This window comes from Panulirus ornatus, chromosome 10 (assembly GCF_036320965.1).
Source record: "Panulirus ornatus isolate Po-2019 chromosome 10, ASM3632096v1, whole genome shotgun sequence".
NCBI classification, from domain to species: domain Eukaryota; kingdom Metazoa; phylum Arthropoda; class Malacostraca; order Decapoda; family Palinuridae; genus Panulirus; species Panulirus ornatus.
Genome location: NC_092233.1, coordinates 59,251,247 through 59,266,080, shown reverse-complemented (window position 1 = coordinate 59,266,080; position 14,834 = coordinate 59,251,247). Strand labels below are relative to the sequence as shown.

At 36.7% G+C, this 14,834-nt stretch overlaps 1 protein-coding gene across 5 annotated transcripts in view; it reads right to left on the bottom strand.

Annotated features, from left to right (window-relative positions):
* Nucleotides 1–14,834, bottom strand: part of CstF64 (cleavage stimulation factor subunit 2 CstF64) — a 70,885-nt gene that overhangs the window by 7,601 nt on the left and 48,450 nt on the right. For all 5 annotated transcript variants that reach the window (XM_071665994.1, XM_071665996.1, XM_071665991.1 and 2 more), the window contains 3 exons: nt 10,434–10,568; nt 9,166–9,368; nt 4,432–4,550 (listed from right to left, as the gene is read on the bottom strand). In XM_071665994.1, coding sequence (XP_071522095.1) covers nt 4,432–4,550; nt 9,166–9,368; nt 10,434–10,568 — 457 coding nt within the window. The remainder of the gene's footprint in view (nt 1–4,431; nt 4,551–9,165; nt 9,369–10,433; nt 10,569–14,834) is intronic.

Below are 14,834 nucleotides of genomic sequence, written 5' to 3'. Positions count from 1 at the left end.
CTAAAAGCAGAAACTACCAAAGAAGTAGGCTTAGAAAGAATGGTCTAACTAATGCTGTTAGGTAACGATACATGAGGCCTCATGGTGAAAGGTGGATTATTTGTTGATGGTATAATGATACATAGGCTACGAACAAAGAATTAAATATCAATTCTAATAGTTTCATACATTTTAAAATCTAACAAAACTGAGACAAGACCCACTGTGTGGCAACTACTAAAATGATGGGAAATGTGAAGAGTATGGCTCACAGCTGATGTGGTCTTATTAGGTTTGCTGACAACACAGTTCAAGAGAAAAAACAATCAGATTTTTCAGCCAATCAGCTATATCAATCAGCAGTTTTTTAAGCTATCACCAACTTCCCACTGCAGCACATTAGCCTTCTACTGTCCCCATTACCTCTGTCATTTATACAGTTTATTTCTGGCAATTTTCTCAGTATACCTGATTTTTTAAAATATTTTTCTAAACGACTTTTAAAGGTATCTATAGTCTTAGCATTCACTATGGCTAACAGTAACTTATTCCAATGCTCAACACACCTATAGGAAAAGAAACTTTTCCCTATGTCTGTACTACATCTTTTAGCTATGAGTTTTATTCCATGCCCTGGTAAGTGTATTTTCTTGCACTTAGAAATGATGTTCATGACCTACTTTACTGAACTTGTTCAGAACTTTGAACACTTGGATTAAGTCACCATCAAGTCTACATATTTCAAAGGAGATGAGATCCAATCGTTTTAGTCTCTCTTCGTACACCAGATTTCTAAGGGATGGGATCAATTTTGTCACACATCTTTGTACTTTCTCTAATTTTTCCTCATCTTTTTTATAGTATGGAGATCAAAACTAGACTGCATATGCAGGGTATGTTCTTACTATAGAATTAGAATTATAAAGTGTAAGAATTGTTTCTGGTGTCTTGAAATCTATGTTCCTGACTATGAAACCTAATATTTGGTTGCCTTTTTTACTTGCTGCTTGACACTGTTTATTGTACTTCAGATTGTTGCTAATGACAACTCCAAGGTCCTTTTCTCTTTACTTTAGTTAGACATTTTCTGAATAGTAAGCGTAACGTATATTCTTGTCTCCAACATGTATAACTTTACACTTGTCTACATTAAATCTCATCTACCAACTGCTTGACCACTCTGCTAGTAAGTTAAGATCTCTTTGAATCATTTCACAGTCTTGACTTTTTACCGCTCTACCTCCTAGTTTAGAATCATTAGCAAATTTGAAGATCTTAGATATGAGACCAAGTTCTAGGTCATTCATGTATATTATGAAAACCATTGGGCCTAGAACCAACTCCTGTGGCACACCACTTGTTACATCTAGCCAGTCTAAGGCTTTGCTGTTTAATAATACAAGCTGCTTTCTTCTGGCAAGCCAGTCTCTAATCCACGTACTGAGTTCTTCACTGATTCCACGTGCTTTGAGTATATGTAAAAGTCCTTTGTGAGGTTCTTGAACGAAATCTCAATATAATACATCAGATGATACTTTTTTGTCTCAACTATGATACGTACCATTAAAAAACTCCAATAAATTTGTCAGGCAGGATCTTCTATTGTGGAAATTGTGTTGGTTGTCTGATATAATTTTGTGTTCTAAAAACGTGACAATTTTACCTCGTATCATTTTTTCCATCATTTTACCTAACACTGACATAAGACTAATTGGGCAGTAGTTCATGGCACACTTTTTGGTCTTCTTTTTAATATAAAGGAGTAACATTTGCTTGTTTCCAGTCAGTAGGCACCTGACCATCCAATAAAGATTCGCCGAATATTTTTGTTATGGGGTATATCATTTTCATGTTTATGAGAATGTAATAAAGTTTGGTTTTTCAGTAACTGCATAGGATATATGTTCATCACGTCTCATAATGATGCTCCAAGCATTTGAGTATATCAAACTCATTTTCCTTGAAGATGATTTCTGGACAATTTCCCCCTTTTTTAAGTCAGTATGCATGCTTGTATTATCAATGTTAATGTCAGTGGGAAAGAGATGATTCTCCATCTGCTTTGGGTTTGCCACCTTACTCTGACCCTCCCTACACTGGACCTTGCCACCCTTGTTCCTAAAAGTTACCTGAGAGTTGACCTGTAGCTGTGCTAACCTGCTACTTAAGCTGCCTGAGTTGTTCCCAACTGACCCTACTTCACCTTTCTTTGTTAATTCCTAAGCCTCTGAGGCTACCGCTACTCCCCGAGGATCCTTGACACCAAGGTACCATCAATCCTCTACCACTACCTTTGTAGTGGTCAAACTGGATGCCTAATTCCTCAGATCCCGTTCACACACAGATTTCCCCTACACTGACCCACCTTCCACAGCTACCCCCTCACCCTCCCCCACTCTCCTAGTTCCTTCATTGGCTAGACCATGATTTGCTCTCCTGAGTGGTTTGTCTATATCAAAAAAAAGGCCTAATATACTCATCCAATACTCTGCCAAAGCGGCTTTCCCTATTTCATTTCAAGTGAAGACCATCCCTAGTGTACAGAGATCTATCATGACTACAATGGTCCCACAGGTCTATACTAAACACACTATCCTCTTACCTACAGAAAGCTTTGATTCTTGTTTATCCCCAACATTCTACTGTGGATACAGCAATCCTGACATTATAAGCTTCCTTTGACTTTCTTTGAACTAGCTAATGAGTTCCCCATGCTTCGCTAATATTTCTTCTTATACCCCATAAATGCATTATTCGTCCCCACCTGAATGACATAAACCACATTCTCGGGAATGTTTGAGACTATGTCGTCAAACTTATCTAAGACGTGTTCTATCCCAGCACATGCATAACACAAGTTCTTCCTATTTCTACCCTTTGCTTAGAACTCATGGTCCTGATGTCTGACAAGAGAGTATCCAACCAGGATGATGCTATGATCATCCTGTACTTCATCATCTAGTAAGCTAAACCTATTCTGAGTTCAGAGTTCATTGCTAAAAGGTTATTTAGTTAAGCAGTAACAAATTTTCCTTGCTGGTTGGAAGGTGGAAGTATCTTCTAACTTCGTCTCTAAGGTTGCTATCCTACTATCTAAGCTATCTACCCTAAATGATATACCTGTGTCTGTTTCCTGTATCGCAACCACTTTTGCTGCCAAGAACCCAGGTTCCTCTTCCCACCATTTCATTCTAACATCCAGTTTCTCCAAGGTTTTGCTGCTTTTCCTAACACCTACCAAAAGCCTATCAAATATGTCTCAGAACAAACAAGAACTCCTGATGGCATCTAGAGCAGGCAACTCCAGAAACTGGAGCTATCTTCTAGAATTTCATTAAGATTCAAAGAATTTTACCAAGATTCAAAGGATTTCACTAAGGTTTAAAGGATTTTACTGATTCAAGTGGGTCACTAAGCAGCACACAAAAAGACCTGTTTGAAACTTGATTGATGAGTGCATCACTATAGAATGTCTGTCCTTGACAAGGGTTGGCAGGCAACAAATGAAGACAACAGATACTGTACATTTCTAAGGAAAATCACTGCTATCAAAGCCTTTGAAATCTTAATGCACCTAAGTAAAGCAACACGGTGCAATGAAAATTATCTAAATCCTTTAACCTGTTAAGATAATGACAGCTGCAATGTATCTTTTCTGTTTTGTCTAATGTTTGGAGGGCAAAGAAGATTCCTTTATTTAATAAGAACCCATAAGTCTTCTGCATTTTCTGCTCTGCAGATTTTTCAAATTAATCTTCCAAAATGAAAAGTAAAGGATGCTTTCTCTCAGTATTTGCATTCCTTAATGCTACACTTTGCTCCTATAAAAATAAACAGCTCCATCTAGGAAAGCATGATACAGCCATAGAAGATTTTACATATGCAATTGCTCATCCTTGTTCCACAAAATGGACATAAACACAATAATCTGTAACCGAACTCAAGTGGACAACAAAACATTTTGAGCAGCTCTGAAATATGGTCCCCTTGTCTTTTCTTGATCCATTATTTCTTATCAGTAAGTGTTTTGATACTATAAAAGGATCACCATTCACTTCCACTATTAAATATGAATCATATGATACATCATAAACTTGTATGTCTGGAAATTGGCACCTTTTTCTTTGGGGGAGGAATATCTTACTTATTAGTAGTGGCTACGAACCTTATAATTATCACCATCCACTTTTACCTTCTAGTATGATTCATATATACCAACCTCACTTTTACTCAACTTTGTTTTTTCTAAAACAATATGGCTAAAAAACCCAAGGACCTATCCTGTAGTTTGACATGAGAATCATTATCTTATGATTTTAAAACAATTGGTTAATTGCAATTAACATTGGAGCATGGAAACAAACTACTTGCAGATCAGAAAATTACAAGTGACTCTGCCATAAAATAATATGACTGCAAAATTTTTTTTGGACATGAATATATATCACTAACCTTCTCCTGATCTTGTCCTGCAAGACTGGCTGGGAGACTGGGGGGAGCTCCAGATGGTGGTGGAACACCTCGAGGTGGTGGTTGTGATGGTCCACCTATGGGAGGAGGTGGGTTTCCACCTGGATAGGGGAAAAAATGTATTGATTACAGAATTACATTTGAGATGCAACAAATGGTAACCACTCGACTGAATGGAAAAAAAATACATAACAATTACACACGTCAAATCAAATTTTCTTCTTATAGATGTCAACAGGAATTCTATCATTCTAAATACATTACCGCAGGTCATGTAACTACTCACTAGTTAATACCATGAAATCACTGTTGGAGGTATAAATATGTTCTGGAAAGTATGTATTGTTATGCACTTATTCTAAAGATTGTATAACCTCTGTGTTTCCTCTGTATTTGGCAGTGTCTATGAGAAAAGCTTCAGCTGGTTACTGGCACTTCTGGGATTCACCCAAAAGATCCACAAAGCCTGTATATAAGTGACTGAATATTTGAGTAAGCAAATATCTGGTTTCTTTCTTATAGCCCGATGGCATGGCTTTTAACATCCCTGCCTGGCACTCAGCAGACAGTGGTTCAAGCCCCAAAGATGGAGGGATACATAAGCTCTGTAAAGCATGCAATACAATGCATTTTCTTTCAGATACAAAAATAATCTCAATTTCTTCAGCTACAGCCATAATGAATTCCATCTTTAGTATTTCATTATTCCAAGAATATGAACCTTGAAACTAGTTCTAATACTTTTTCTAACTTTTAATCTCAAATAACTGAGCTGTATGATAAGCTGGCAACATTCTTTTTACATGAAGTGATAGCTTATATTTCTATGTAACAAAAATAAGTGCCTGCATAATGAATGAACTAACATGAAAAAATCTTAGGCATGCATTTTGAGAAACAAGTATCAATACAACCTCTCCCAAAGGAAAGTGGCTACTCTAACCCTTCCACCTATCACCCTTTTGTTCTAACTTCTTATATTCCAAAGGAATTTAATCCTTTAAGGACTGCCACTTCTGAAACCACACTGCTCTTCCCCAATCTGATGCTCTGTACATGCCTTCACCCTCTCAATCAATATCCTCCCATATAATTTCCTAGGAATACTCAATAAACCTATGCCTCTGTAGTCTGAACACACCTTTATCCCCTTTGCCTTTGTACAGTGGCACTATGCATGCATTCTGCCAATCCTCAGGCACCTCACCATGGTCCATACATACACTGAGAATCCTTACCAACCAATCAACAATGCAATCACCCCCTCTTTTTAATAAATTCCACTGAAAACTATCCAAACGCCTTGCCATATTTCATTTTCCACAAAGCTTTCACTACCTCTTTTCTTTTCACCAAACCACTCCCCCTGACCGCTCTCACTTCGCACACCACCTCGACCAAAACACCTTATATCTGCCACTCTATCATCAAACACATTCAAAAAACCTTCAAAATACTCACTCCATTGCTACCTGTTATCACTTCCCCTACTGCCCCCTTCACTGACATTCCCATTTGTTCTCTTGTCTTATGCACGTTATTTACCTCTTTCCAAAACATCCTTTTATTCTCCCTAAAATTTAATGATACCCTCTCACCCCAACTCTCATTGCCCTCTTCTTCAACTCTTGCACCTTTCTCTTGACCTTCTGCCTCTTTCTTTTATACATCTCCCAGTCATTTGCACTACTTCCCTGCAAGTATCGTCCAAACACCTCTATTTTCTCTTTCACTAACAACTTTACTTCTTCATCCCACCACTCACTACCCTTTCTTATTGCCCACCTCCCACCTTTCTCAGACCACATGCATCTTTTGTGCAATCCATAACTGCTTCCCTAAATACATCCCATTCCTCACCCATTCCCTTCACGTCATTTGCTCTAACCTGTCAATTGATATGAATAAATATTCATCTAATAAACCTATCCTGAGAAACCTCTTAAATTTTTAGGGGTCAACCCTTTCAGGGTTAAATCTATCCCTAACTCACATTTCCTTAGGAACCTTGAATCTCATCAGTCTTCTCTCTGATCATAATTCTAGCTTTCATAAGGCAGATTCCAGGAGAAGTAACATTTTCTATGATGCTTGGACATCCTCTCTGAAAACTTGTGCAGGATCTGGCATTGGGCCTAACATATTTTGATTTTACCACAATAATGAGGAATGTAACAATAATTAAATTCCACTGTGATGGACAGAACGATGATGATGATAGCATTTGAAGTATGTCTATGAAACAAAGTGAATACTGTTGTGCTGTACAGTAACTATTGTAATTAATTAAAATGGAACTATTATGCTGACAGAAGCTAAACTGTTAAATCTTAAACTGAGAGAGAAAGATTTAAAACAATTTCTGCATGGTCACTGATAGATGGAACTAAAGAAACCATTTTTGGACTGAAAAGGCAATATGTGAGAAACAGACCAATTGAAAAAAATTGTGGAATATGCACAAAAGGCAAAGAACAAAAACGTATAAGAGCGCAACAAGAAAAATAGAGAGACTTTTAACATTCTACCCAATGACATACAATTTTTGCAAGGAATACCCAAACCTTTATGAGAAAACTTGACTAATGGTTAAAAACTGTTCTGGATTAACCCAAGATAAACAAGTGTGGAACATGTGCGGTGGCAGAGAAAAAAGACAACAATGTGAAATGAGCAGATATGGAATGAACACTTTATGCAATGATGCTTGTAGGTATATACACTCTGTTCTCTCATATCTACTCTCCTCTCTGGCTATTCTGTCTCTGTAATTGATGATGGATCAACTTCTCCCTCTTAATGGATCAACTTCTCCCTCTTTTCCTATCACTTGCAGTGTTCATAAGGGTTCTGTCCTCTGTTTCACACTGTTCCACCTCTTTAGCAATGATTTTCTTTCTTTATCAAATACCTAAATACACTCATACTCTGATGACTTAACTTCAGCTTGTCACAACCATCTCTATAAGATCATATTTAGATAGGATTTTTCAATGGGAAAACATGGCCTAGTTTGGTATTAGGCCTTTAAAACTCAATTTCTTCCAAATTCTCACTCTAAAACTCCTCATAGCTTTCTTATCACCTCTGACAGCTCTAAAATTTATTCACTCAATGTAATAAACACCTGATATCACTGTAACATGCAAGCTATCTTGGTTACCCAACATACATAAATAGCTAAATTTGCTTGTGTGGAACTTGGAGCCCACAGGTTCAAGTGAGTCTTCCCTTCACACAGTTGATCAGATAACACTAAAAACTGATTTGTCTTTGTACAAAGCATTGCTCTCACATCAGAGAAGGTTCTAGCTCTCACATCTTACTTAACAGTCAAGTCCACAGTAATCCGATTTATCAACTCTCCCTACCTTGATCCAACTGCCTTATGCCACAATACTAGTTCTCTTCCTCTTCTATATAAGACACTCTGGCATTTTTTTTTTTTTTTTTTTTTTTTTTAGAACTGCAATCTTGTGTGCATCAACCATTAGTGAAACCACAAAAATTCAACGTCTCTGTCACATAACTACTATGTGGCTGTTGGCAACACAAGGGTGGGCAGTTTGTTTCTTTCTTTACACTACTAAGAAGGTAAAAATATGTGGCAGACCTGAAAAAGCCACAGTTCACTTAGAAGAAAGCAAACTTGTCTAAAAAAAAAGCTGATGATGAAAATGCAAGTGCAAATACTGGAAGAAAATCTGAAAACTGCTTTGTTGCACCGTCACTGACCAAACAAGCTACAGATAATCATAACACACTTTACAAATGAAACTAAGGGAACAGAACACCTGAATTACAATGAAAGAATGAAAGACCTGCAACTATACAGTCTCAAAAAACAGAAAGATATAAAACATTTGCAAAACTGTAAACTGAAAAACATAAAATGAATAAATAACAACTTACAAACATACAAAAAGGAAGATACAGAGACCTACTCAACAAATATTGGAATGACCCTAAATAAAAATATAAGGGTGTTCTGCAGGAACATTAGGTATAAATAGTCAGTACAAACATTAGCGATGTGCCTCTGCAAATACTGTGCTAGAGTTGCTCTCCACCAGTGGCCTATTAAGGGTGAGGCACTAAAGGCTAAGCAGTACTGGAGTTCACTAGTTATGGAGATTATTGCCATGACCAACCCCTTGAGGGAGTTCCAGTTAAGAACATGCATCAAAGATACAGATAGAGTGCCCTTCATTAATGGTGAGGAGACTTCAATTTCTATCAGATAATCATTATTTGAAAAAGCACCTAAATCTTGAAACAAAAAATGGATAGCTGGATGAGTAAAATACCAGATCAACCTAAGAATGACAGCTTACAGGCAAAAGTTTGCTACAGAAAACCACAGCATTGTGAAACACGTATGAAGTAAGTGCTACATGCTATACCTGCCTCAGACAACATTTCAAGTAATCATGGATTCTTTGTAATCAACTATTCTTACAAATTAACTATTTGTACTGTATGGGGAGGGAGTTTTGCACTCATGGTCCCAACTCTTGACCATTCTCTACATCGTGCAACTTCTTTATTTTATTTATATATAAAATCATCTTATTCCATTCATTCGCAACTCTTATTTTTTCATTTTACTATACATAATCGCTGTTTCCCGCATCAGCAAGGTAGTGCCAGGAAACAGATGAAGAATAGCCCATCCACTCATATACACATAAAATATGGAAGACTGAGAGTACTCACTGCTTCTAAAGTCTTTATCCTGAGGGAAAGTAGGTCGACCTGCTCGCGGGTCTCGAGCATCACTGGATGGATTACTGCGATAATCTCTGTCTCTGTCACCAGCTCTAGGGTCTCTGTTATCACGCTGCTCACGGGAATCGCCACTTCTCTGATCCCGGTTGTCCCTAGCATCACGATAGGCTCGTGGCTCCCTTTCCCGGTCCCTTCAATGAAAAACAATTCATTATTACACAAAAAATTATCAACTTATCAGCTATGCCTCAATCTGAATCATGCATTCTACTTGCCATAATCAGAAAATGGGAATGCATGCAGACTCTTATTTGATTTTTTTTGGTATTCATCATCAACCTACAAATGTTGGCAACCCAAAGCAAAAACTGAAAAACTACTGGAAGAATTTAATAAGCAACCATTTTTGGTAATATCTTACTTTTGTTTAACACCCAACAGCACACTGATGCTTCAACTGTTTATCTTTTTTTTCATACTAGATTGCTGTTTCCTGCATTAGCAGGGTAGAGGTAACACCAGGAACAGATGAAGAAAGGCTGCATCTGCCCACATCCATTCTCTACCTGTCATGTGTAATGCAGTGAAACCACAGCTCTATATCCACAACCAGGCCTCATAAGCCTTTCCACAGTTTACCCTGGACGCTTCCCTTGTCCTAGTTCAGTTCACTGACAGCTAGTCGACCTAAGTATACCATATTATTCCAATTCACTCTATCCCATGCACGACTTCCACCCTCCTGCATGTTCCCTCCACTTATGACATATATATATATATATATATATATATATATATATATATATATATATATATATATATATATATATATATACACTTTTTATCAACCTTCCTTCACTCATTCTCTCCATATGTCCAAACCATTTCATCAAACCCTCTTCAACTCTCTCAACCACATTCTTTTTATCACCAAGCCTTTCTCTTACCCTTTCATTAAATATTCAATCAAACCACAAGACAATTAGTAAATGGTTGTCTGTTCCTAGTGCCAACTCACTAACACAGGAAAAGGTGGACAAGTATGAAAGAAAATAAAAGAGAATGCCCTTAAAGTTTATGAACAAATGAAAGGAAAATGAAGAAAACAGAAACAAGAGGTTCAAAAAATGCAAAATGACTGCAAATGGAGAGCTGTGCAACAGCTTCTGTGTCTGAATAAGTTTCTGAATGTATCCACTTCCTTAACATGTGTAATGCTTTGCATGAAATACACAGCGACAGATTCTCAAACGTACCTACTATCTCTTGGATCAACACGATTAAAGTTTTCTCGTGGTTCACGGCTTGGTGGGGGTTCTCTGAACCGCTGCTCTCGCTGATCCCCCCTCTGGTCTCGTGCATCAAAATCACCACGAGGATCACGTGGAAACCTGCAATATCAGATGATTACATAAAATTTCTAGTTCATCACTTCAGCATATATTACATGTTGTATATGATCATACTGTATCTTTCCACACCAAAGAACCATGCTCAAGAGGTAAGCTAAGTAAGATTATGTGGTATTACTGATGATGATAAGCAATACCAAATAAACATAGTTATCAGATACTTAATTTCTACTTAGTACATGAATATTTACAAGATTTAAGATATTTCAACCTTAAAAACATTTACAAATGGTTTACAGGTAAAAACATAAAAATTATCATTTCTCTTTCATTTACTTTTTGAGGCACTTAGCTTTTTAACAAATTCAAAATGGTTAATTCAAGACAAAATATAATCTTACATCTTCTGAATGAAACTAAAAGAACACTCAACCTGTTGCTTTATAAAAATGAAAAATGCAGTGAAAATTCAGCAGTTATAAGTATGGCCCACAATTACTGTATTTACATCATAGTAAAACTGACAGCAACTAATCAATCTGTCCTGTTTGTTTCCTGAATTCAAAAGAAGAATGGAATTGGTAGAAAATTCCCCATAGCCTGATTCATCATGCTTTTCTACACATGCTTGTGATGAAGAATGAACAGCAATAATCAAACCATTAGTCAAAGAATTCTGCACTCTGGTTCTGTTTCAAGACTGTGAAAAGTTTACTTTTGTTGGCACTATATGATATAAGAATATGTGAAAATAATAATATCTATCCAAAAGGACACGTGGAGCACAGTAGCAAGTCTACCTCAAGGAACTGGGCATCCCTACCACTTGCTAGCAAGTGGGGCTGATGTAGGAGGCCTTAGTTTTGCAATACTAATTCCTATCATAGGTGCATGTCTGTAAGCACTTAAGCTACCCTATAGAAACAGGAACAGTGTTAATGATATCGGGTAAAGCAGAATTATACGAAAAAAATCACTATGCAGAACAATGGCTGTACAACCATTAGAAAAAGAAAAATGTGTGGGAGACCAGAAGAGTAAGGATACAGTGTTAGTTGCACTAAACAAGAATTATTAGTAAGAAAAGGTCCTACAGAGAAGCATCCAGAAACTCAAGTGAAATATACAATTAGTATGAGAAGACACCCCTACAGAGAAAGATCTTAAGAGTCTAAGAACTGCATACAATTTCCTATATAAAAGGCAGGATGGCTCATGAACTCTCTCCTTCAAGTAATTTATTTATGAAGCAAAGCACCTCCTTCACACCAATCTCCTTCAATCTGTTTTTATACCCCAAATATTGTCTCCCACATACTCCCTTAAACATCTTACATCTTAAAAAAGCTACTCTTTTCATAAATCAGTCCCTTCTCAACATACCACCTTATACCCTAAAAGTATGACAAAACCTGGCTATCACTGTGTGCACAAAAACATGAAAATATTAAAAAACAATTATTATTCTCATGAAATTAAAGATATACATACAGAAATACAGACAACAAAAATCCTCTAACTACCTTTGTTTTTCTGTGTAAGTGTTGAAGTTCACATTTGGCATACAAATCAAAACAGTCACGCAGAACTCCTGGCTCAGATGATGTGTGTCGCAGTTGATCATAATCAGTCAAATAATTTATGTCGCAGTTTGGGGTTTAATGTTAACTACAGTACTCTTTTCATAATCATGCAATCCTCAAACTTTAGCAATCTTCATTCAGTTCATTAGCACACCATTCAAATTCAACTCCTAATGTGTAAGCTCAAATTCCTACATAATTCTTACCCAAATGGATGTTTTGCAAACATGTATCATTAGCACAATCTATAGTTCAATGCCATAAATCTTTGTATAATCCTCAATGCAAACACAAACACATCTTCTCTGTTAGAACTTTCTTCAATACACCAGCATTTTCACTGCCCTGAAGCATTCAATTATGATTTGTAATAAGATCCTTTATTTCATCCAAGTACACAAGCCAAGCATTCGACACTAAACGTATTTCTTTCAATCATCTAGCATTCCTTACAACACAAAATGAACCACAAAGCCAAGAGCATCCACCTTTACTGAGCTATAAAAAAATTCACACCTCCTACATCACCCAAGTCACACTTCCAACCCAAACCAACAAAATCTGTTTTCCCAATGAAAATAAATGAATAATGAAACTATTCAAAAACTAGCTACAAACCAATCACACCCCATAACAAGAGTCATGAAACCTACACAAAATCCACCCTGAAACAACTGCTCACCCAACCTTTACTCCTACTAAAAACCACATCACAAATAAAAGATATGTGTGGTAATAAAAAGAATGTGTTCGAGAGAGTAGAAGAAAGTGTGTTGAAATGGTTTGGACATATGGAGAGAATGAGTGAGGAAAGGTTGACAATGGGGACATATGTGTCAGAAGCGGAGGGAACAAGGAGAACCGGGAGACCAAATTAGAGGTGGAAAGATGGAGTGAAAAAGATTTTGAACGATCAGGGTCTGAACATGCAGTATGGTGAAAGGCGTTCAAGGAATAGAGTGAACTGGAACGATGTGGTATGCTAAGCTTGATGTGCCATCAATGGACTGACCCAGGGCATGTGAAACATCGGGGTTAAACCACGGAAAGGTCTGTGGGGCCTAGATGTGGATAGGGAGTTGTGGTTTCAGTCCATTACATGTGACAGCTAGAGACTGAGTGTGAACGAACATGGCCTTTTTTTTGTCTGTTTTCCTGGCGCTACCTCACTGACACAGGGGGTGGCAATGCTACTTCCTCAGACTTGGACTATTTTTAATGCTGAATACGAATCTATGGTTGAAATATTGTCTGGGGGTCATTAAGGCCTGTAATAACGGATTTACAGACTCTGTGATTGTTTGCTTCATATTTACTGGGTATCTGTTGGCTTAAGGAAATACAGCTGATCCCCTACCTATGACCTACACAACTTATGACCATCCATACATACAACCGGAAAACATAAATAAAAAATAGAAAAGATAAAATGTGAACTAAAACTTTTTAAATAAAACATAAAAGTAAACTACATAATCTTATAATAAAGCTGGTTCATAAAAAACAAAATGATCATGACAGAAATTGAATGGGATAAAAAAATGTTGTACAGGTATATGAATTCTACTTGCCATGCTGACATGCATCCGAATTACATCCATTTTGAGATCCAACTGGTTGGTCAGAACAAAACTCGGATGTATGTTGGGGAGGTGGTGTATCATGAGATACTTTCCATGATTACCTCATGTGGAAACGCACTTCATTATGCTATATTTCAAGTTTAAAAGAAAAATTTTTTAGGTTAAAAAATATCCTGAACTATTACCTGCAATTTTTGGTATGATTCTGAGGGTAATAGATTTCATTGAGAACCTTAGCATGAGGACTAATTTTAATGACGAGTTCGAATCTGGGGTCTAAATACTGACTCAGGGCCATTAAGGCCAGTCATTAAGTAATTAAAAATTCTGTGATTATTCACCTCATATTTACTGGGTAATTGTCGTCTTAGGAAAGCATTTTGAGATATCTGCCATGATTATTTCAAGCAGAGAATCATTATACTATATAATATTTCAAGTTTGAGACAAAAACTTTTTTGAGCTAAAAAGTACCCTAAACTATTCTAATTTTCCTGAGGGTAATGGTTTTCCTTGAAAACTTCAGTAAAAGGACAATTTTTCCTGATGAATATTAATGTGGGGTTGAAATATTATCTAAGGGTCACTGAAGCCTGTAATTAAGGAAACAAACATTCTGTAATTATTCACTTTGTATTTATTGGGTTTCTATTGCTTTACTAGATGTTCTCCCTGATTATTTCAAGTAGAAAAGCATTTCTTTATGCTATATTTCACGTCTGAGACATACCCAGCAAAGTATCTGCAATTTTCTTATTTTTCTCAGGGAAATAGATTTCCTTAAAAACCTTAGCACAAGGACTATTTTTCATGTTGAATAAGTACATGGAGTTGAAATACTGACTGGGGGCCATTGAGGCCTGTAATTAAGAACATATAAATTCTGTGGTCATTTGCTTCTTATTCATTGGTTATCTGCTAGCATGAGGAAGCATTATGAGATATTTTCCATGATTATTTCAAGCAGAGAAGTAATTCACTACATTTAAATTATAAGGCAAAACGTTTTTTTGGGCTAAAAAATGCTCCGTGATTTTTGGTAGATTTTTTATGGTAACACATTCGCTTGAATACCTCAGTCTAAGGACTATTTCTAAAGCTGAATATGAATCTGGGATCAAAATAATGTCAAGCCAATA